Source organism: Budorcas taxicolor, chromosome 5 (assembly GCF_023091745.1).
Source record: "Budorcas taxicolor isolate Tak-1 chromosome 5, Takin1.1, whole genome shotgun sequence".
In the NCBI taxonomy this organism is placed as follows: domain Eukaryota; kingdom Metazoa; phylum Chordata; class Mammalia; order Artiodactyla; family Bovidae; genus Budorcas; species Budorcas taxicolor.
Genome location: NC_068914.1, coordinates 78,615,523 through 78,638,928, shown reverse-complemented (window position 1 = coordinate 78,638,928; position 23,406 = coordinate 78,615,523). Strand labels below are relative to the sequence as shown.

General features: G+C 40.7%; 1 protein-coding gene across 1 annotated transcript in view; it reads right to left on the bottom strand.

The window, feature by feature from the left end:
• Positions 1–17,235, bottom strand: part of SLC38A1 (solute carrier family 38 member 1) — a 51,198-nt gene extending 33,963 nt beyond the window's left edge. The window contains exons 1-3 of the mRNA XM_052640440.1: positions 17,114–17,235; positions 4,620–4,695; positions 4,227–4,342 (exon numbers count right to left, since the gene is read on the bottom strand). Coding sequence (XP_052496400.1) covers positions 4,227–4,342; positions 4,620–4,695; positions 17,114–17,235 — 314 coding nt within the window. The remainder of the gene's footprint in view (positions 1–4,226; positions 4,343–4,619; positions 4,696–17,113) is intronic.
• Between the last annotated feature and the right edge of the window lie 6,171 nt (positions 17,236–23,406).

Sequence of the window (23,406 nt, the reverse complement as noted above, 5' to 3'; positions counted from 1 at the left end):
CCACACGAATTATCTTCATCCTGCCAACTGCTTCTTGGCTTTGAGCAGCTGTGGGAGCAGCTGGTTTACAACACAGAGGGAACCCTTGTTCTGAGGTAGGAAAGTTCTGCCTTCCGTGAAAAACTTGTAAGTTTGGGTCTCTATACAACTACCTTCATGAGCTTTACCCTGAAGATTTGGTGTGTGGTGCTGGCTATTCATGGATCTTACAAAGAACCAAACAACCTATGATGGTTTTATCCAGAGGAGATCTTCCTACAACTATAAAAATCACCTTTATCTAAGTCTGCGCCTCAATCAGAAACTGCAGAGTCATAAGAAGAGGCTTATCCCTGAACCAGTGTAACTAAAAATCAACCACATTTTGGGAGTGGATGATGGAACGCTGGAATTTACCCCTGCTTCCCCTGCTCCAATAAACCTGTAAAGGGATTTTTTTTTTTTTTTTTTAAGGCACAAAACTCCTAGGATAGTAAGAATAGGAGAGAAGAGACAATTACAAAGTTTCAGAAGCTGGAAAGCAGACAGATCTGAAACTTAAATTTGCAGTGGAGAAAGCCAAACCAGTTTACACCAGAGAATTCCCAAAGGGCCTGGGGGCATTACTGGAAGTGGGCAACAATGGACACGATAAGCTAAAATAAAGAGGATCTGTCAAACTTCAAGAAATAGCTAGATTCCTCAGACCAGGTATCTACTCTGCAAATTGAGCTGACTGCTCCTCTCCCATCTAGGCAAAAGATACATAAATATATTCTCTGAAACGTATAAACTGTAAGTCTCCAAGTGAGAGACCCAGTACAACTTGTGGGGGAGGGGTACTGCAATGAAAACCAGGATTGGGTGCACACATGCACAGATATACTCCCCCAAGCCATTTCCCTCTACTTGGTCCCCAGAAAGACGGCAGCAATGCCCAGGCCTTACAGGAAGATCTCTGGGTGATGCGAACAGCCAAGGAGAAACTGACATGGCTGGTTCCCCAAGAAAAGGGCTACTGACAGCATCTTTAGTTAAGCTATTTCCAACAAGCTCCACTCATGTATACCAGATCTCAATTAGCCTCGTTCTCCCCCCACCCCCTAGCAATTCTTGAATACAGCAGACAGAGAGGGACAACCTGATACCTAAGGCAAGATTCTAAAATGAAAGAGTCCAAAACAGAAAAGTCAGCTTGCATCACTAGAGTACAATCAGCAGAACTCAGATTATAGAAACTCTATAGGACCAACGTCCTAGTTTCTTCAACAAATAAATTGCACAGACGAGAACAGAAGAGAATGGGGGGCCTACAGACTCAGAGACTTAAACCACATACCAAACACTTGTGCTATATGGACCTTATTTGAGTACTGATGTGAACAATCCAATTGTTTTTTAAAAATGAGATAATCAGAGCAATTTAAATATTGTTTCGATATTTGATGATATTAAGGAACTGTGGTTAATTTTGGGGGTATGACATATTATGGTTATGTTTTACAGCCATATATTAGTGAAATACACTGAAATATTTTTGAATGAAATGATGGCTTGGATTTGCTTCAAGACAACCTGGAAAAGGGGCTGACTAAACAAGCAAGGTCATGAGATAAAGGGAATAAGGGGAGCTTTTAGATTCTGTACTTGGTGTTTGAAATTTTCCATAATAGAGAAAAATGATCACTAGAATCCTCAGGGAAAACAATGAAATCATAAAACAGAAACAAAATAATATAAAAAAAGGAACATTCAAAGAATGTTTAAAACCTCCTGTAAATAAAAAAGAAGAAGAAATAAAACATTCAGTAAAGAGTTGGAGAAAAACTTGATGGCATATCCCAGAAAGTACAGTGACAAAGTATACAAATTAAATAAAGAAAAGAATAAAAAGTTAGAGGGCTAGTTCAGAAAGTCTAAAATCTTGGTAACAGTTTTAGAAAGAGAGAAAAAGAGAAAGAGCAGGAAGAAATTCATCAAGACAACAATGTAAGAAGATGTTCCAGAACTGAAGACCATAAATTTCTAAAAGAAAAGCTGTACCAGTTGCCTGAGACAATGGATGGAAAGAGATGCACAGCAAGACACATCACTGTGAAACTGCAGAACGTTAGGAACAAAGAGATCTGTCAAGTTTCCAGGAGAGACAAAATAAAAACAAAAACCCTGGCTATATATAAAAGATCTGGAATCAGAAGCATTTTGACTTCATAACAAAAAAAAAACTAGGAAGGAATGAAGCAATGCTTTCCAAATTATGAAGGAAAATGACTGCCAATAGAGAGTTTATATCTAGCCAAACTAGATAGAGTTTATATCTAGGCAATCAATGATGAAGGCAGAATAAAAATATCTTTCAGATATGAAGGTCTCAGAAATTTTATTTCTATTTACCCTTTTTCAGCAGCAAACGCAAGGAAGTAAATCCAGAAACAGCAAGAAATGAAAATACAGGGAACAAAGGATCTAGCAGAGAAGAAAGGAGGAGGGAATTACCAGGGTGGTGACAAAGAGAGATTCCAGAGCTGAAGTCTACTCTCTAAGCCTCAGTTCCCTTATCTGTGAAACTGGGAACTGACAGTAATACCTGCCTCATAGACTTGTCAGGACTCAGCATAAAACACTCTGAGTAGTTCCTGGCATAGAGTATAAGCCACAAGAATTTTCTCATTATCCTCATTAAAGAATTGACACTTTGTATATTACAATAGCTAAAAAGAAAGAAATCAATGTAAAACACTTACATTTGAACCAAACTTCCTTCCAGCTTTGGAATAACTGAAAATTGTCACAGAACTATAAGGTGCTGGAGGTAAATAGAGTTGTGAGATTTTTTTTCTAGTGCAATTTTCTTGCTTCAAAGCATAGGGAATTCCAGCTCACAGTAGCGAAGTTACTTGCTGGACTACATAACTATTTAAAAAGAGAGACTAGCAGTCAGGGGCTTCATGTCAATGCACTGAAAATCACAAGTGCAGCTACTCAAACTCCATCTATGGTATCCTCACAGGGTCAGAGTTTCACATATACAAAAAAAAATATCACCATAGAAATATATTGTTCACCTTCTGTCATTTTAAAACCTGGCACTTGGCTCAAGATATACATACACAGAAAGACCACCCAGAAAGACTCAGTCTGGGCAATAAAGAGAAGCGGGTTTCCTGAATTAGGCTGACAAAAAAGAAGGCAACATATTAGATTCACTGTCCTACACAGAGTTGCTCTGATTCTAGGAAGGACACCTCTAATGGGTTTACACACAAAAGTAAGAATATTAATCCCTATAGCACAGCCTGGGTAGGCATTTCTGATGCCTGAGTAGTGGGATGGGTAGCAATGTACTTCTGTCAGGTTTCTAAGTCTTTCTAAAGAAATAAACACAATCTGCAGGGTTAGTAGTCTTTCCAGAAATGCTTCCAAAGAAATGATGGATACAACAATGAGGACTATTGGGCAAACCCAATGAAGAGGGGAAGTGTCGTCAGGGGCAAAAAGGCAAGATCCCAGGAGAAGGGCATTTTGTACTAGCCTCAGCAGGCAAAGCACTACTGATACTCCTTTGAGGTGTGAGAGGGGAATGAGATTGGGTAGGAATTTTCCTGGCAAAAACAATGATTTCTATAATCTGCCATCTCATTCCAACTGAAATTAAGCCCTCTGTACATTTGCAGAAAGTCTTCTTCAACAGTTTGAGATGGATTTATTGTGAAATAAAACTGTCCATTTTCTTTTCACTGAACTCAGGGGTAAAGTACACCCTATTTTCTCATCTTTAAACCACTGAAAACTTCTGTGCTTCTTGAATATTTCTTACAAACAAATTTGCAGTTACCTTTGGATATAGTTTATGTCCCACAGCAGTTCAAATACCAAAGTGGTGACTGGATGGATTAAACACCTCTTAGTATTTTCACCATTTAGCTGAGATTTAAAGTGACAAGTCAAGTGTCCAAAAATACAAGTGCTATTTTCAAATCTTTTATCCTCTTTACAAGTACTTATTTTGGTAGTTTTGATTAATAAAACGATTTTCTATTTTCTTAGCTGTACAAATATTAGGTGCTTCTTGGAAAAAACCATTCAAACAAACAATACAAAAGTATGCACTATAACTTAGTCAAGCTAGTAAAACATAAAAAGAAATAAGAACCATTTAAAAATATTTCCAATGTCTTCTGGGTATGAACAGAAACACACAGAAAATACAGTTTTTAAATGGAAAGTATGGCTGTGTCAACACTCACAGAAAAAGTAGGATTCCAGTGTTTGCCAGGGCGAAGGCGAGTCCTAAAATCCCACTGCCCATAATGGCGTTGCTTAGGTTAAAAACAGACATGCCCAAGGAGGTTGTTCCTGGAATCTGAACAGAGACACAGTCACCAGTCCTCCAGAAAGATCATCACTCCAAAGCCTTTAAAGCACTATCAGGAATCAACAGGGAAATGAAACTCGAGGAATTCTTTCTTCATGGTCTAGTTATTTTTTCAAATGGGTTTCAGGAGAGAATACACAGGCTCCGAGGAATGTCTTGGTGAGTAAATAGCTACGCTTTTGGTACTATGCTGGATGAATTAAAAACATCTGTTGCAATTATTGTAATTTAAGAAATAAGCAAACTTTATTAAAATGACACTTACATAGTCATCACATTTCTTTTTTTCCAAGTGGCTGTTGGTGAGACTTCTTCTGCTTTCACGATCAGAAATAAACTTGCTGTAAAGAGAAGCATAAAGATTTAATCTCATTATGATGACTTGGAGCTTAACATCATGACTGAATGATTTATTATTTACCAAAACATCATGCATGAAAAATTATCAATCAGTTATCTAAGAGTTTATAGTCCTATCCAGCTGCTCTCACTGACTTGTTTTTGTTTTGTTTCGTTTTTTGGGGGTCAGGACTGTTCTTGTTGTTCAGTTGCTAAGTTGTGTCCCATTCTTTGTGACCCTACTAGGCTTCCCTGTCCTTCACTATCTCCTAGAGTTTGCTCAAACTCATACTCATTGAGTTGGTGATGCCATCTAACCATTTCATCCTCTGTTGTTCCCTTCTCCTGCCCTCAAACTTTCCCAGCATCAGAGTCTTTTCCAATAACTCAGCTCTTCACATCAGGTGGTGGCCAAAGTATTGGAGCTTCAGCTTCAGCATCAGTCCTTCCAATGAATATTCAGGCTTGATTTCCTTTAGGATTGACTGGCTTGATCTCTTTGCTGCCCAAGGGACACTCAAGAGTCTTTTCCAGCACTACAATTCAGAAGCATCAATTCTTCAGTGCTCAGCCTTCTTTATGGTCCAACTTTCACATCCGTATATGACTACTGGAAAAACCATAGCTTTGACATTATGGTCTTAGTAAAGTGATGTCTCTGCTTTTTAATACGCTGTCTAGATTTGTCATAGATTTTCTTCCAAGGAGCAAGCGTCTTTTAATTTCACGGCTGCTTTTAATTTTTGTCAGGATTAGTTGCTCACATTCTTGTTTTACCTAATAAACTAAAACTGCTCCAAGGGCAGATACTTTGCCTCATTCCTTTTTACATCCCTCACTCTCAGTTCAGTTCAGTCGCTCAGTCATGTCCGACTCTTTACAACCCCATGAATCGCAGCACACCAGGCCTCGTGTCCATCACCAACTCCCGGAGTTCACTCAAACTCATGACCATCAAGTTGGTGATGCCATCCAGCCATCTCATCCTCTGTCATCTCCTTCTCCTCCTGCCCCCAATCCCTCCCAGCATCAGAGTCTCTTCCAGTGAGTCAACTCTTCGCCTGAGTTGGCCAAAGTACTGGAATTTCAGCTTCAACATCAGTCCTTCTAATGAACACCCTTTTAGGATGGACTGGTTGGATCTCCTTGCAGTCCAAGGGACTCTCAAGAGTCTTCTCCAACACCACAGTTCAAAAGCATCAATTCTTCAGCGCTCAGCTTTCTTCACAGTCCAACTCTCACATCCATACATGACCACAGGAAAAACCATAGCCTTGACTAGACGGACCTTTGTTGGCAAAGCAATATCTCTGCTTTTTAATATGCTATCTAGGTTGGTCATAACTTTCTTTCCAAGGAGTAAGCGCCTTTTAATTTCATGGCTGCAGTCACTATCTGCAGTAATTTTGGAGCCCCAAATAATAAAGTCTGACACTGTTTCTACTGTTTCCCCATCTATTTCCCATTAAGTGATGGGACCAGATCCCATGATCTTCGTTTTCTGAATGTTGAGCTTTAAGCCAACTTTTTCACTCTCCTCTTTCACTTTCATCAAGAGGCTTTTGAGTTCCTCTTCACTTTCTGCCATAAGGGTGGTGTCATCTGCATATCTGAGGTTATTGATATCTCTCCCGGCAATCCTGATTCCAGCTTGTGTTTCTTCCAGTCCAGCGTTTCTCATGATGTACTCTGCATATAAGTTATATAAGCAGGATGACAAGATACAGCCTTGACGTACTCCTTTTCCTATTTGGAACCAGTCTGTTGTTCCATGTCCAGTTCTAACTGTTGCTTCCTGACCTGCATACAGATTTCTCAAGAGGCAGGTCAGGTGGTCTGGTATTCCCATCTCTTTCAGAATTTTCCACAGTTTCTTGTGATCCACACAGTCAAAAGGCTTTGGCATAGTCAATAAAGCAGAAATAGATGTTTTTCTGGAACACTCTTGCTTTTTCCATGATCCAGCAGATGCTGGCAATTTGATCTCTGGTTCCTCTGCCTTTTCTAAAACCAGCTTGAATAGCAAGGAGTTCACCGTTCACATATTGCTACTTAGTACCAAACAGTGCAAACAGTAGATGCTCATCTTGAGAGGAAACAAAAGACAACTCTAAGTCAAAAAGAGCTATAGATGTAGAGTAATTTTAATACCAAAGAATTAAAACACTATATGCAATGCAAGTTAACTTTTATATAGGTTTTTCTCTAATGGAACATTAGATAAGGTCAAAAATACTATAAGGCTGGCATTTAAAAAGGATACTGGAGACAGGACTCTTTATAAGCTCACATTCTTGGAGTACAAAGTTATTACACAGGAATTCTCTCCTCTCACCCCTGCAAAAATGGAAAATAACTCTTTCCCCATGAAACATTACTTTAGCACCTGCTTATATATGGGCAATGTGGGAGGCATGGAGTGTGTCATAAGTGATGTAGACACTAGCCCATAGGAGTTCAGTTCAGTTCAGTTCAGTCACTCAGTCGTGTCCGACTCTTTGCCACCCCATGAATCGCAGCACGCCAGGCCTCCCTGTCCATCACCATCTCCTGGAGTTCACTCAGACTCATATCCATCGAGTCCGTGATGCCATCCAGCCATCCCATCCTCGGTCGTCCCCTTCTCCTCCTGCCCCCAATCCCTCCCAGCATCAGAGTCTTTTCCAATGAGTCAACTCTTCGCATGAGGTGGCCAAAGTACTGGAGTTTCAGCTTCAGCATCATTCCCTCCAAAGAAATCCCAGGGCTGATCTCCTTCAGAATGGACTTAAGATGAGGAAATTATGGTAGATGAGGAGGGGCATGTGGTCCATGGTCAGGGGCAGAGCTAGGGCCTAAAGGGATTCAGACCTTGAGCTCAGTCCTTACTTGTCCTGAGGGCGTGAGTATGCTACCCCTGTGAAATGGGAATGACACTACTGCATTATCTCACAGTGTTACTGGGACAGTTACATGAGAGCACATGTAAAATATCAGTACAGCTTCAGGCACAAAATGAAAGGAACACTTTCTGAATCTGGGGAAGATTCGGACAGGCTGAGTAGAGTCAAGTGTATACAAAACATACAGAAGGAGGCAATCAGAACGCTCTAAGAACCAGCAAATATATTATTGGGATTAACATTAGAACTTTATGGCCTAAATTTCTAATTTAAAAAATTTCCCATTAAGAAAAGAAGTGCTATTGACAAGGAAAAGTCCATCCATAAGTAAACTGCTACATGTAATAGTAAAACAGGAATTCTTTTTGGCTTTTCTGGACATTTAATCATCTGGTTTTAGTAAGAACTAACCCATAAGTTTTTCACTAATAAATATAAAGACACTTGAACTAGACTGTTTTAAAGAAGCATGTATTTTTGAACTCTACATTTTCAGATGCTTTTCTGAATGAAGCTGTATTTCATAGTAAACCATTTTTTAATGAAAGATATATATCATCAATGTTGGTTTTATTTATCTACCTTTTTCATCTTGAATCCATATTCTTCAGGTTTGCTTTTTCCACCTGGATAAACCCAAAGGCAGGCAACATATTAACTATGAATTTCCCCTGAGGCCACCACCTGGTATGAGCAACACAATCTGTGGGTGATTTCCTTCAGCATCTGCATTTGCCTAGGACCTTTCCAGTGACTGTCAGAAATGAAAAGGAAGTGAAGAAAACCTTGGTCTCCTGAAACACAGGAGGTGATGTTCCAGTTAAGGAGCATTTCTTATAGTCCTGTATGGATGTGAGACCATAAAGAAGGCTGAGTGACGAAGAATTGACGCTTTCAAATTGTGGTGCTGCAGAAGACCCTTGAGAGTCCCTTGGACAGTAAGGAGATCAAACCAGTTCATTGGAGGGACTGATGCTGAAGCTGAAGCTCCAATACTTTGGTTACCTGATGCAAAGAGCCAACCCATTGGAAAAGACCCTGATACTGGGAAAGATTGCAGGCAGGAGAAGGGGGAGGCAGAGGATGGGAATGCTGGATGGCATCACTGACTCAATGGACGTGAGTTTGAGTCAACTCTGACAGTAAAGGACAGGGAAGCCTAGCGCGCTGCAGTCCATGGGTCACAAAGAGTTGGACACGACTTAATGACAACATAGCAACTGAACGACAACGACAGACCAAAACACCAGACTAGGAACATCAGACCATGCAAAACGGAGATGAGATAAGGAAGCCAGACAAGGAAAAACCATTACTGGGTGGGATTAGCCAGAGGAATCTTAAAGGCTGAGGTCTGGGAAACAGCATGGCAGGGTATTAGCAAGAGAATGACATAATAAAGCCACTTCTCTGGAGACCCATCTGACAGTACTCTAACCCTGGCCCTTCTTTTACCCTTAACATTTTAAATCTTTCCACAGAACTGAGGTTTACAGATCTGGCTGGAGAGGGACAAGGGAGAGCAACCTTCCTTTTCATCCTGGCAGCCCAAGGAAACGGGGGTGCTGGACTTGCCAAAATGAAATGGACTCTTATTGAGTGCTGCTGTTAAATAAAAGACTGCATGTAATCAGATTAATTTTAACAACCAACTTAAGTCTGCCAAATCATTATCCAGAAGGTCCTGTTTGCCTTTCTTGTGGAGGGACTGGCTTTCCAAAGAGAATTTTCATTATTTTTAAATAAAGGGGAAAATCCCCAACATTTTCAAATCAACTAAACCAAACACCAATAAGCCTCCTGTTATGGCAGGTCTAAGCTCCTGGCCTGCCTGTGCACCCCAGACTTGGGGCAGAAAGCTGACAGAGAAAAATGGATCAAGGCACCAGGACTCAGGGGCATTCCACAGGGTCAGAGGCTGCACCAGGAGCAAAGAAAGATGAAGCCCCTGCATGCCTGCTAGCTCCCTGCTGCAATGCTTCCACAGGAGGAAAATAATGCAAGGGACTTGCAGAGCTGTTGTGATGAGTAACCATGAAAAGCTTATTAAAACACATTGTGCCTCAAGTGCCTCTCAATTCTGCCTCTTTCCGTCTATCCTATGCAGCCAAGCTTAATAGCTTTTCCCAAAAATCTTTACTAGCGCTCCTACTGAAAGTTTTCAGTACAAATTGCTTGGCCTGCAAATTACGGGTACTGCTGAATTCCTCACGATCAATGCAAAGAAATAGAGGAAAACAACAGAATGGGAAAGACTAGAGATCTCTTCAAGAAAATTAGAGATACCAAGGGAACATTTCATGCAAAGATGGGCTTGATAAAGGACAGAAATGGTATGGACCTAACAGAAGCAGAAGATATTAAGAAGAGGTGGCAAGAATACACAGAAGAACTGTACGAAATAGATCTTCACGACCAAGATAATCATGATGGTGTGATCACTCACCTAGAGCCAGACATCCTGGAATGTGAAGTCGAGTGGGCCTCAGAAAGCATCACTATGAACAAAGCTAATGGAGGTGATGGAATTCCAGTTGAGCTATTTCAAATCCTGAAAGATGATGCTGTGAAAGTGCTGCACTCAATATGCCAGCAAATTTGGAAAACTCTGCAGTGGCCACAGGACTGGAAAAAGTCAGTGTTCATTCCAATCCCAAAGAAAGGCAATGCCAAACAATGCTCAAACTACCACACAATTGCACTCATCTCACACGCTAGTAAAGTAATGCTCAAAATTCTCCAAGCCAGGCTTCAGAAATACGTGAACTGTGAACTTCCAGATGTTCAAGCTGGTTTAGAAAAGGAGGAGGAACCAGAGATCAAATTGCCAACATCCACTGGATCATGGAAAAAGCAAGAGAGTTCCAGAAAAACATCTATTTCTGCTTTATTGACTATGCCAAAGCCTTTGACTGTGTGGATCAAAATAAACCGTGGAAAATACTTCAAGAGATGGGAATACCAGACCACATGACCTGCCTCTCGAGAAACCTATATGCAGGTCAGGAAGCAACCGTTAGAACTGGACATGGAACAACAGACTGGTTCCAAATAGGAAAAGGAGTACGTCAAGGCTGTATATTGTCACCCTGCTTAGTTAACTTCTATGCAGAGTACATCATGAGAAACGCTGGGCTGGATGAAGCACAAGCTGGAATCAAGATTGCCGGGAGAAATATCAATAACCTCAGATATGCAGATGACACCACCCTTATGGCAGAAAGTGAAGAGGAACTCAAAAGCCTCTTGATGAAAGTGAAAGAGGAGAGTGAAAAAGTTGGCTTAAAGCTCAACATTCAGAAAACAAAGATTATGGCATCCGGTCCCATCACTTCATGGGAAATAGATGGGGAAACGGTGTCAGATTTTATTATTTGGGGCTCCAAAATCACTGCAGATGGTGACTGCAGCCAAGAAATTAAAAGATGCTTACTCCTTGGAAGAAAAGTTATGACCAACCTAGATAGCATATTCAAAAGCAGAGACATTACTTTGCCAACAAAGGTCTGTCTAGTCACGGCTATGGTTTTTCCTGTGGTCATGTATGGATGTGAGAGTTGGACTGTGAAGAAAGCTGAGCGCTGAAGAATTGATGCTTTCGAACTGTGGTGTTGGAGAAGACTCCTGAGAGTCCCTTGGACTGCAAGGAGATCCAACCAGTCCATCCTAAAGGAGATCAGCCCTGGGATTTCTTTGGAAGGAATGATGCTAAAGCTGAAACCCCAGTACTTTGGCCACCTGATGCGAAGAGTTGACTCACTGGAAGAGACTCTGATGCTGGGAGGGATTGGGGGCAGGAGGAGAAGGGGACGACAGAGGATGAGATGGCTGGATGGCATCACCGACTCGATGGTCATGAGTTTGAGTGAACTCCGGGAGTTGGTGATGGACAGGGAGGCCTGGTGTGCTGCAATTCATGGGGTCGGACACGACTGAGCGACTGAACTGAACTGAATCTTAGCTCCCCCTGCTCTTCCAAATGGTCTTCCCAAGAGGCAGTGAGGACGGAGATAAGACCAGGGCATTCGGAGAATAGGGACTGAAAAGCAGTACCACTAGGAATGCACTCTCCCCTCACGAGACCCTCCTTCCTCCTCTAAGCCAGTGTTCTCCTGCCTGGTGCACGACCCTCATCCTCCGTGTGTGTGCTGGATACTCTCAATTGAACGGATTCTTCTGACTCTGACCTATTTACGATTTTTCTGTGGCACCAACTGTAGCGTAGGCACTAATCTCGCATTCAGAGTGGTGGCGTCGTGTATCACTCCTTCTATGTACCTGCCCCTCTCATTAGCAACTCAGAGGAACCCTCCATAAATCTAAGGTTCCTCTTCTATTGAGGAACCAGACTGGCTTAGGCTATAGGGAAATCTTGCTCGGTAAGAATGAAGTACTCAAAGAAAGCCTCTGTATTTTCTTTATGGTGTTTCCACATTTTTTTCTCTTTTGTTTTTCAATCTTTGCTTTGTATTGCTGCAAATTTAAACACACACACACACACACATACAACAAAAACAATCTTTTTTTTTGTGATGGAAAAGTCTGCTTACAATAACTAGGTCAGCGGCTTATCACAAGTTTCTGTTATTTTACCATTTTAAAACTGCAATTGCCTGTTAAAAAAGCACTGACCTCTGGCAAAGACCTCGTTATTGACTTAAAAATGGGCTATTGGAGAAGGTGTCTTTGACATGTGGTCTCAGGATGATAAGAGTACTATTAAGAAAGAGTTTTCGCTGGGTTGGTCTGTACCCATAAAGCAGAATTCGATCAACTCTTAGGTAGGCAACTGTTCTGTGAACAAAACAAAACAAAAATCTACAGTGGCCATCATGCTGACCTTCAATAGACAAAGGCTTAAAAAAGGATGTAGGCATTATACTGAGGTATGTGAAGGAGGCAAGCAATATAGAGCAGTTATTTAAAACCAAAAATAAACCAACAACAACAATCCAATTAAGGATGGGTTGTACAATGGGAAAATAATCTTCCTATTTTAATCTCCACCAGTCAGGTTCTTACTAGATTATAGGGTTTCACTGGAGGATTTATAACACAAAAGAGATGAATAGCTGAACTTAAATAACCTTTCCTAGCTCCTCCCCTGAAGTACTACATTCTATATGAAGGAAAGAGAAAAAGAGGAAAAAGCATGTATGAAAGAGCCTGGAAAACATGAAAGAATTAAAGAAACAGTAGGTATTTAAAGAGAATGAGAGGTGAACAAAGCCTTATTTGGTGGATAAACCCCTCTGAAAATAGGAGAAAACAGACTTCTGTTGTAGCAGAAGTGGTTAAAGCGAGGGAAGAATTTTCCAACATGAAAACTGAATATAAGAAAAAGTTATAGCCTCTTCTACCCAAAGGTACAGAAAGACATTAGAAGAAAAGAAGTGATAACTTTTCAAGACTCCTCCCAACAATACAAACGTAGTTCATCAACTCTGAAAGATAAGGGACCAAGAGAAAAAAGGCTGATGCAAGTGTGTAGTGAGAAGAGTTTCTCATTAAGGAAAACCTTAAGGAGAGACTCTCAAATTTTGTTACAAGCTTCCTGGGTCATAACAACAATAACTATACATGGAGATGAGAAGAACAGTATATAAATATTAAAATATGTGAATATTTGCCTGGATAGAGTTAGTTTCATCTATGACTATTTCAACAACTTTAGGATAACGATAACCAACAATCACCCCAAACCTAAAATAGTTTTGTTAGTCCGTGGGTGGAGAAGATGTGCTTGCCAAAGAAAGAGGTCTGTAATTTTGTTAGACTTTCCCATATCTTGCCAGACCCTGTGCCAAGTACTTTAAATGAGTTTTCTCATCTCTTTTCATAATAATTAGCTCCGTTTTATGGAAATTAAGTAACTTGACTAAAGTTACATTACTAATAACTAACCCATTGAGCCAGGATTTGAACTTAAGCTGGCTGATAGTACAGCTTGAGTCCTTAACCTACAAACAGCTTTGCATTTAATATTCCCGAGCAATCCCAGGAGATCAGGTATTATTTTCATGCTTGTGGTACAGAGATGGAACTAAGGCTCAAAGCACAAGATCACACAAGACCTATGGATAGAGCTAGCATTCAATACAAGTTGAAATCCAAACCATGTACTTAACAGCCCTCTCTGTCTATCTCTGTCACTTTCATTTAACAAATGCTTTGAGATGTTTGCCCTGTACCAGGCACCATTATAGTATCATAACAAGGTATAAGAGATATAAAGACGGTTAAGATGGTTCCTCCTCTCCAGAAGATCACATCTGAGGAGTGTCTAGAGCTTCTTACCCAAAATGAGGTCCACGGACCAGTTGTAAAGGCATCACCTGGGAGCTTGCAGGAAGTCAGAATTTCAAGCCCAGTTCCAGAGCTACTGAATCAGAATTTGCAGGTTAACAAGTTCTCCAGGTGTTTCAAATGCACATTAAAATGTCAGCAATACTGGCCCAGTGGACATTTCAAAAGGTTTTGCTGTTCCAGGGGTAGATTTCTATGACTGCAGGGCTTCTGCTGTCTGGCTTAGACAGTAAAGAACTCTCCTGTAAGGCAGAGAACCCAGGTTCCATTCCTGAGTAGGGAAGATCCCCTGGAAAAGGGAATGGCTACCCACTCCAGGACTCTTGTCTAAAGAATTCCATGGACAGTGGAGCCTGGAAGGCTACAGTCCACGGGATCACAAGAGAGTCGGGCACGATTTCTATGACTACAACTCCAAAAATTAGGGCATGAAATAAAACAACTGAACTGGAAGAAGGGCAGGAGTCCTAATACCCAAAGGGCTCTACTCTACTTTTAACTAAACTTTAAAAAATGCTTCTTAAAGTATCCTAGGGGGAGAAGTTTCCAGGCAAGTCTATCAGCTGGATGCCAAGTAATCAGGGTTCAACATTCGCTTTCAACATTTTCTCTAGCTTCCTTACAAAGATGCACCATTACCTAGAAGTTCACTGTTTTGGGAGAGGATTCTCTTAGATTCATATAATCAGGCCTACCTTCTTCCCACCAATGTGAAAAAGCTACCAGAAGAGTCAGAGGTACTCAGGTGTAGCTTTGCAGAAATCATGGGGGTGGGGGCTCTTTTCTGATGTTTATTTACCTTTTGGGCTTCATGCTATAATATGTTATTTTTAATTTTTATTGGTCTACAGCCAAAAGTGAAGCAAGATTCATAAACCATGTCAACCAAAGAGGGGAGATAAATAAATGCATCATACTGCATCTGCAACAGTGGAATCAAATTCCAAAAAATACAAGGCTGTACAGCCCATGCCTGGTAGGCAAGTGGGCTCTCTTGGCAGGCACCCAAAGGGGTGAGAAGCGGTGCCTTCTCTTATTGCAAGGGGTTATCGCATCCAAAACAATACTTTTTCGTAGTAAAACCCTTAAAGATCAAGTTCAGAGCCTGAACCGAATATTATAGAAGACTCTCATTTTAAGGTCCTCAAGGCTTACACTGATTTGGGAATGAAGCTGTTACAAACCCAAAATTTGCTATTTGTGAAACAGCTGATGGATCTCCCATCCATTGTTCAGTGGAAATTAGTAGTGACTACAGAACACCCCAGGAACCCAGAGCAGAAAACAGCACTAGTAGAGTTTAGCCGGGTTTAAACTGAGAGTAGGAACTATCCTGTTCATTTATGCCGGAGCATTTTAATCAGAGGTAGCAGAAAAGGGTAGAAAGACAGATTTATTACAGACCTGTATGTGCCCTTGAGCAAGTTATTTTATTTCTCTGAGCTTCCACGTTCTTATTGGTATACTGAATTTTTTAATTTTCTTATTTGCAAAGGAATACATTGCATGATATTGTAAGGATTGTTCTAAGGATATGTGTAATATATAATGAAAACTGGCACTCAAGAAATGGCAGTTATTCTTAATAATTATGCAGAAAAGGTGAAAGAGGCAAACTTGGGTCCAACAATAAGAAATATCACCGCACAGTAAATGATACTTGGATGTTAGTGAGGAAGTATTTGGGTTGGAGACTTAATTTCTGAGAACATTTAAGGAAGAGAATAAGGAGGAGAGGGGGCTGAAACTTCTGAGTGTATGTAAATGAGGGCAGCCCAATCCTACTCCTGACTTTCAATTACGCATTGTATCAGAATGCAGAGATTATCAGAAAGGATGGCTGCAGAGAGGTCTGGTTAGCTGACAAAATGTTTTCATCCTCCTCCTCCCCAATTTCCTTTTGATCCTGCCCTCCCAAGTGCAGCATGGTCTATGTTCTAATAAGCAGTCCCCACATATTTCACTTTTCTCCCAGCCTTTTAGGAGGCCTCAACTCCAAACAAACCACACACAAACTCCCAAGCTGAAAAGCTTTCCGATAGGGATCCACATGAGCTGGCAGCGACGTGGATGAACCTAGAGATAATCATACTAAGCGAAGTAAGTCAGGCAGAGAAAGATAAATTCCATAAGCTATCACTTATGTGTGGAATCTAAAAATACGACACAAGTGAACTTATCTATGAGATGCAAACAGACTCACAGACACAGAGAACAGACTTGTGGCTGTCAGTGGGAAGGGGGCGGGGGAGAGAAGGACAGGGAGCTCGGGGTGAGCAAGTGCAAACTACTATACATAGAATGGATAAACAACAAGGTCCTACTGTATAGCATAGGGAATTATCAATATATTCAATTTCAATACATTCAATTTATCCTATGAGAAACCATACTAGAAGGCAATATGAAAAAGAGTGTATATACATGTAAAACTGAATCACTCTGTCATACACCAGCAACTAACACAATGTATAAATCAACTACACTTCAATAAATTAGAAAAAATAAAATCAGGTCAGATAATGCCCCGAATCATTAAATATATATACATATACATATTTATGTTTAGTCCTACTCTTGTAACTTAAGAAACACAGGACCCAAGGGTTGGAAGGACTTGTGGTCACAGCTGAGGGTGTGAGCCGCCAGGCCAGCATTCTTCCTATCTGCCCCCTACCTCCCCTCACTCACAGTATCTCTTTATTTCTCTCTGTTTCATGTACTATTTCTCTAGTTTCTCACAGAGGCATTTAGCTCTATGTTGTTATTACTTAAAATCCATGTTACAAATGACGCTGATAATGACTTATTTGTCATTTTAACATGGGAACGTTGGCAAACGAGACTTTGACCATTTCTTGATGAAAATGTGGGCGAAGCCAGATGACTGTAGTACACATTCAGATGGCATGCAGCTAAATTCCAACAGTTGGTCTAATTCATAAGCATAAAGCTTTTGAAAAGTTAGGGCTGGTTGGGGTCCAATGTATTTATACATTTTTATTAGACTCAATTGAAAGATTCGAAAGGATGAATAAAATTCCTTTCCTATTTGCTTCATCTGCTATTGCAGACTATGCCCAACAGATGTCACATATGAAATTCAAATTACATCTTTAAATGGAGCGTAACTTTAGTAATGAATAATTCAAGAGAATAACTGAAAAACCAGAATAATATTTTAGAGACATTTCTTTCATTGGAGAGAAAGTGTTAATGGAAAAATACTCACCTGTTTATCTGACCATTTTCTACTTCAGTGAAATCATTGGAATCATTGCTAATGTTATCATCTTCGGGCACTGTCATGTTTTGCAACTCAGTTAGTTCGAGTCCACTTTTGAAATGCATCATGTTTAGAAACTACCTGTCGTCAAAAAATGGGTCCAAATTCTCTTTTTCTGAGAGTATTTACAACTGGACAGCAGCAAAAATATAAGGCTGACACCCCTAAAATACAACACAAGGAAAAATAATTAAGCATAAAAATACCACTGATTAAAAATTAACTATTATACACAAACAATTACTTTACTGATAACATAACTTTTACATTTTGTTATTCAATGTATTAAAGCAATCTTGGCACATCAAATTATAGAAACTGTAAATTTTATGTCTTTCATAAATCTCCCTATATTTTTAACTATAAAAGGAGTCATGTCCCATAATCTTTATGTTCACGTTTATAGAAATACCATGTCATCTTTAGGCAATAGAGATGCCCTTTTATGAAGCAGTAAGTTTAAAAGGAAAGCGATTCAGTTGTTTTAATGCGTCAGACCACAGGGCACACACATACCTGGGTACAGATTGAACAGACACAAAAGCACCTTTGATTTAGCAATCCCAGTTTAATAAAAATGCAAATCCTCAATAAATGGCATCATGCAGGATCAACCACCCAACTTGGAGGTCAAGCAGCAAAGGACAAATCTGTGTTTTGAAATTTAGCTAACAGTTTATCCATCAACTGCAAGAGATTAAATCAATCTCTTCAATGAAATCACTCCATGTCAGGGAATTAGGGAATTAAAAACTCATACCCTGGGGATTTAGGTTAATCCACCTGAAACTATATTTCCTCACAGAAATGAAAGACTTGCCGAGTTCACATTTTCCCCGACATGGATGACTGTGACTTAAATTTCAAAGGGGTCACCATTAATATAAGAGTTTCAGGCTCCCCAGGTGGCTCAGTGGTAAAGAATCCACCTGCCAATGCAGAAGACGCAGAGGATGAGAGTTCCACGCCTCAGTTGGGAAGATCCCCTGGAGGAGGAAATGGCAGCTCACTCCAGTATCGAGTGAGACATGACTGAGTGACTTTCACTGTATGACTTTCACCTTCCCTTCTCCAAGGGATCTTCCCAACCCAGGGACTGAACTCAGGTCTCCCACACTGCAGGCAGATTCTTTACCAGCTGAGCCACAAGGGAAGCCCAAGAATACTGGAGTTGGTAGCCTATCCCTTCTCCAGCGGATCTTCCCAACCCAGGAATCGAACCAGGGTCTCCTGCACTGCAGATGGATCCTTTACCAACTGAGCTATCAGGGAAGCTCCGATTTGTTAGAAAGAATACATATTTGATCTTCATTCTTACTTCTGGCTCACAGCTCACCAAACCCTTAGAGCTCAGATAGTTAAGAATCTGCCTGTAATGAGGGAGACCCAGGTTTGATCCCTGGGTCGGGAAGATCTCCTGGAGAAGTAAATGGCAACCCACTCCAGTATTCTTGCCTGGAGAATTCCATGGACAGGGGAGCCTGGCCAGCTACACCCCATGCAGTTGCAAAGAGTCGGCCATGACTGAGCCACTTACACACACTGTAACAGTGATAAATGTCTTTTGTTATGTTAATGAGACAACTCTGGGAAAGCACCTAAGGATGGGGGCTGGTTGCCAGTGGAGTCAAACATTTGATTAGAGGACTGGATTTTTCAGTCCCATCCATGAATTCCAGGGAGAGGAGAGAACTTGAATCAATCACTCATGGCCAATGAGTTCATCGATGATGCCTATGTAATGAAGCCGTGAAAAAAAATCAATAAAGGAGGTTCAAAGAGTACCCATAGTAGGGACCCAGAACTCCCCCACGCCCTGGACCCCACACTCCACAAGGACAGAAGCTCTTTTGTTGAGGACCTCGCCACTGTACCTCTACCTTTGGCTGTTGGTCTGTATCCTTTCGGGCTTCCCTGGTGGCTCAGCGGGTAAAGAATCTGCCTGCAATGTGGGAGACCTGGGTTTGATCCCTGGGTAGGGAAGATCCCCTGAAGAAGGGAAAGGTTACCCACTCCACTATTCTGGCCTGGAGAATTCCATGGACTGTATAGCTCATGGGTCCCAAAGAGTCAGACACCACTGAGTGACTTTCACTTTCACTTCACTTGTATCCTTTGATATCCTTTGTAATAAATGGGTAACGAAGTGAGTAAACAGGTTTTCCTGAGTTCTGTGAGCTGTTCTGGAAGATGAACGGAACCCAGCGAGGAGGTCATGAAAACCTCTGACTTATGGCCAGTCAGTCAGCAGCACAGGTGACAACCTGGACTTGTGATGGCGTCTGAAGTGGAGGGCAGTCTCATGGGATGAAGACCTTGACCTGCAGAATCTCCTTCTATCTACTGGTAGATAATGCTGGAATTGGGTCAACAACTGTTGGTATGGGGAAGCCTACACCCACGCACATCCACGCATATGCACATGTTGGCACTGGGTCCAGGAATCCTTTTAAGAAGGAAATGCAACTGTCAAAGTCAGGCCTGTAAAGGTATGGGAGCCTGGGGACCAAGGGATGAAGCAGAATGTCATGAATTGTTTTTTTTCACCTCCAATGGTAAACCCCCTTGGATGATGTTTTGATATTTTGTCTGACCCTGAATTCCACAACTGTAACCTAGTCAAGAGTGAAAACTCCAATGTGCCCATGTAAGCATCCTACAATACCCAGGAAGTAATATTTAAAATATGTAATATTTAAAATAGTAAAAATATGGTAATATTTTCTGGACCCTCAGAAAGTACTCTGGAATGATAATTCTTCAAGGATTTCTTTTTTCTCTTCCAAACAGCTAGGCCACACATTACTCCTTTTCATTCACACATTTAGAACAAGACTTCCCTAGTTCCAGGATCCTTTAAAGCTTCCACAAGATAAATACTGTCTACTACCTCAGGTTCCAGAAGGCTCACCCTTTCTGCAGAGCAGGGCCTCTTCTGGAAACCGGGAAGCAGGGACAAGAGACCAAACCTCCTTGAACTCCTGATCTAAAGCCAACCTGGCAGCTCCGAGCTGATTCTTCCAGCCAGGGTGGCAGTGCTGGAGCTTGGGCCATGACTAATTGCTTTTAGTGCCTTCACACAGCAGCAATGTCTACAGCCTGTGTTTTCTTTGCAAAAGTTGAAGTGCACTAAAAAGGCTAAAGCCCCCGTCACCTTTTGGCCCCCTCTAAAGAAAGCCACACAAGTGGATCGGACTGGGTCATTCCTAGGAGTCTTGCCACCCTGGCTCTCACCTAAATGACTCCCTCAGAGGTTACTGAAGCGATCCTGCAGGGCTTCTAGAAAGTTCTCTCAGCGGATGGCGATTCCAATCTAGGCTAAGGAGTCCTTTTCTCTCCATAAACTTGTAGGAAATAGGGTACTAGACGAAAAATTTCTAAGGAGAGGAAAAGGAGACTAACAACAGATTTGGGTCTACTGTTTGTATCCAAACTTTTATATTAATATACATGTGTGTATACAAATATATACTAGGTACACACACACACATGCGTGTGCAATGGACAAAAGAGGAAAAGAACAGAAAGAATAGATGAAGTTCTGGCTGTTAAAATTATGTCAGTATTGGGCAAATGCCAGTACTAAGCTAATCACATAGGATACATTTATTTTTGCCTTTGGCTTAGAAATTCATTTTTTCACAGTTCCAGAAGTCCAAAATCAGGTGCTGGGAAGTCTTGTTTCTTCTGAGGCCTCTCTCCTTGCCTTACAGGTCGCTGTCTTCCTGCTCTGTCCTGACAGCTTTTTGTCAGTCTCTGTTTTGTCTACATTGTAATCTCCTATTTTTTTTTTAAGAATAAATTTTTATTGTTGTGAAATAGCCTATCTGAAATCTAACTTAGTCTTGAAAACAAAAACTGGAAAAATGCGGAAAAGTAACAAAATTAGTGACGTGTGTCACTAAAAAAGTTAAGGCCATACTTAGAAAATACTACCCATTCAATTTATCGTATATTTATTGAGTGCTTGGTGATGAAAGGATTTTAAAAGCTTGAAAGGGTCAAATTCAGGGATCTGAGGCAGTTTCACAGAAAAGTCACATTTGAACTGGCTATTGAGAAAGGGGGGAAAAAAAAAGTTCTGGTTCTAAAGCTAATATATACCCATTGCAGAATCTTTAGAACAAACATTGTACAAGAAACCCAACACCCAAAATGGGGACTGTTAAAGTTTAATGTGCTCTTTCCTCCCTTCTTTTCTTCTTTTTCTTTTCCTTTCTTTCTTCCTTTTTATCTCTCTTTTATTAACTTTGAGATTTTAGTGTTTTTAGTCTATTGTTTTTCATGTAATACTACATAGTACACATTTGAAAAATAGACATGTTTTTTAAAAAATGTTAGTTCCATATTAATAAATAATATGTGTAGAAAAATTAGAAAATACAAGCTTGCAAATGAAGGAAAAAACAAATAAAAAGAAAAAAAATCACCTGTTATCTCAGCAAGCAGAGATGATCACTGTATATATATATATTGGAATATCAGCTTCAGGGGTTTTTCTATGCACATAGATATAGTGCCTGGCACACAGTAGACACTTGATAAGTATCTGTTAAATGAAAAGAATGAGTACAGATTTTTTAAAAATATGTACATTTACAAAAATGGAAATCATACCACAGAGTTTTTAAGATGTATTTTTTCACTTAACAAGATATAGTCTCCCATCCTGAGTTATGTCCATAACACAGTTCTACATCATTACTGAAAATGCTCCTTAACTGCTTGACTGTGCCATAAATTGACATCCAGCCTGCTATTGCAGGCCAGTTGCAGTGCCTGGTGGACGGGATACAACAGGTGGAGACGGGCCCTAAGCTGAGACTTATCAATGAAGGGGAACATGGCCCATGACAAAGAGACAGGAAGTGCAGGTCAAGTTTAAGAAACAAAAGAATTACAGTTTCACTGAAGCACAGAAGCAATTATCAGACTGTACAGTCAATTATAAGATTGAATGAGATCATCACGTGAAGATTTTGACGTTAACCCAACTACAATGACTATCCCCCAGCGTCTATAACAGGTTACAAATGACAGCTGACTAAGCACAGAACATTTCTGATCCTTCACTACAAAATTCAGAGATATTCTTAAGAAGCAGTATTATCTTGGTATGCTTATTGGTACATTTTACTAATAGTACCCATGTAAAAAACATAAACTTCTCTACTCTTCATGGTGATACATATCAAAGAAGAGGTTATACAGAGAATTTAACATTGCTTACAGGTTTCCTTGGTAGCTCAGCTGGTAAAGAATCTGCCTGTGATGCAGGAAATCTCGGTTCGATTCCTGGGTCAGGAAGATCCCCTAGAGAAGGGATAGGCTACCCACACCAGTATACTTGGGCTTCCCTGGTGGCTTAGATGGTAAAGAATACACCTGCAATGTGGGAGAACTGAGTTCGATCCCTGGATTAGGAAGATTCCCTGGAGAAGGGCATGGCAACCCCCTCCAGTATTCTTGCCTGGAGAATGCCCGTGGACAGAGGAACCTGGCAGGCTGCAGTCCATGGGGTCGCAAAAAGTTGGACATGACTGAGGACTAAGCACATACAGCCTACTGAAACAAGCAAGACCTTTTCATATAAAGTAACAATAATAAAACACTTGCATGAGAGAGACCAAACTGTACCATAAAACAAAGACTAAGTCCAGAAAGATTTCAGAGCCATACATATGTACACGTGGGAAGGAAAGAAGGAAGGAAGGAAGGAAGGGGGAAGGAAGGGGGAAGGAAGGAGGTTGAAGCCTGGAGAAATCAGGTAAGATTTTACAAAGAGTTAGGATATGAGCTATGCTTAAAAACAGGATTTAGACTGGAGTAGGGAAGGCATTCCTTGCACTAGAAACAGCACAGGCAAAGACATGGTGGCCAAGTGTGCACAGAACACCCATTCAGATGAATCTAGCTGAAGCACAGAGATCAGGGAACACAGTCTTGAGTAGGAAGAGGTTGTACTGTTTGGGTAAAAGCTGGTTAAAAACTGTAGCGAGGAAACCAAACCAAAGAATATACTATAATTTAAACATTGTCCAAAATTACTTTGGGGGATAAATAAGCAAAAATACATTTAGATTCCACTAACAGAAAGCAGAGTTCCAAAGAACAGCAAGAAGAGATAAGAAAGCCTTCTTCAGCGATCAATGCAAAGACATAGAGGAAAACAACAGATTGGGAAAGACTAGAGATCTCTTCAAGAACATTAGAGATACCAAGGGAACATTTCATGCAAA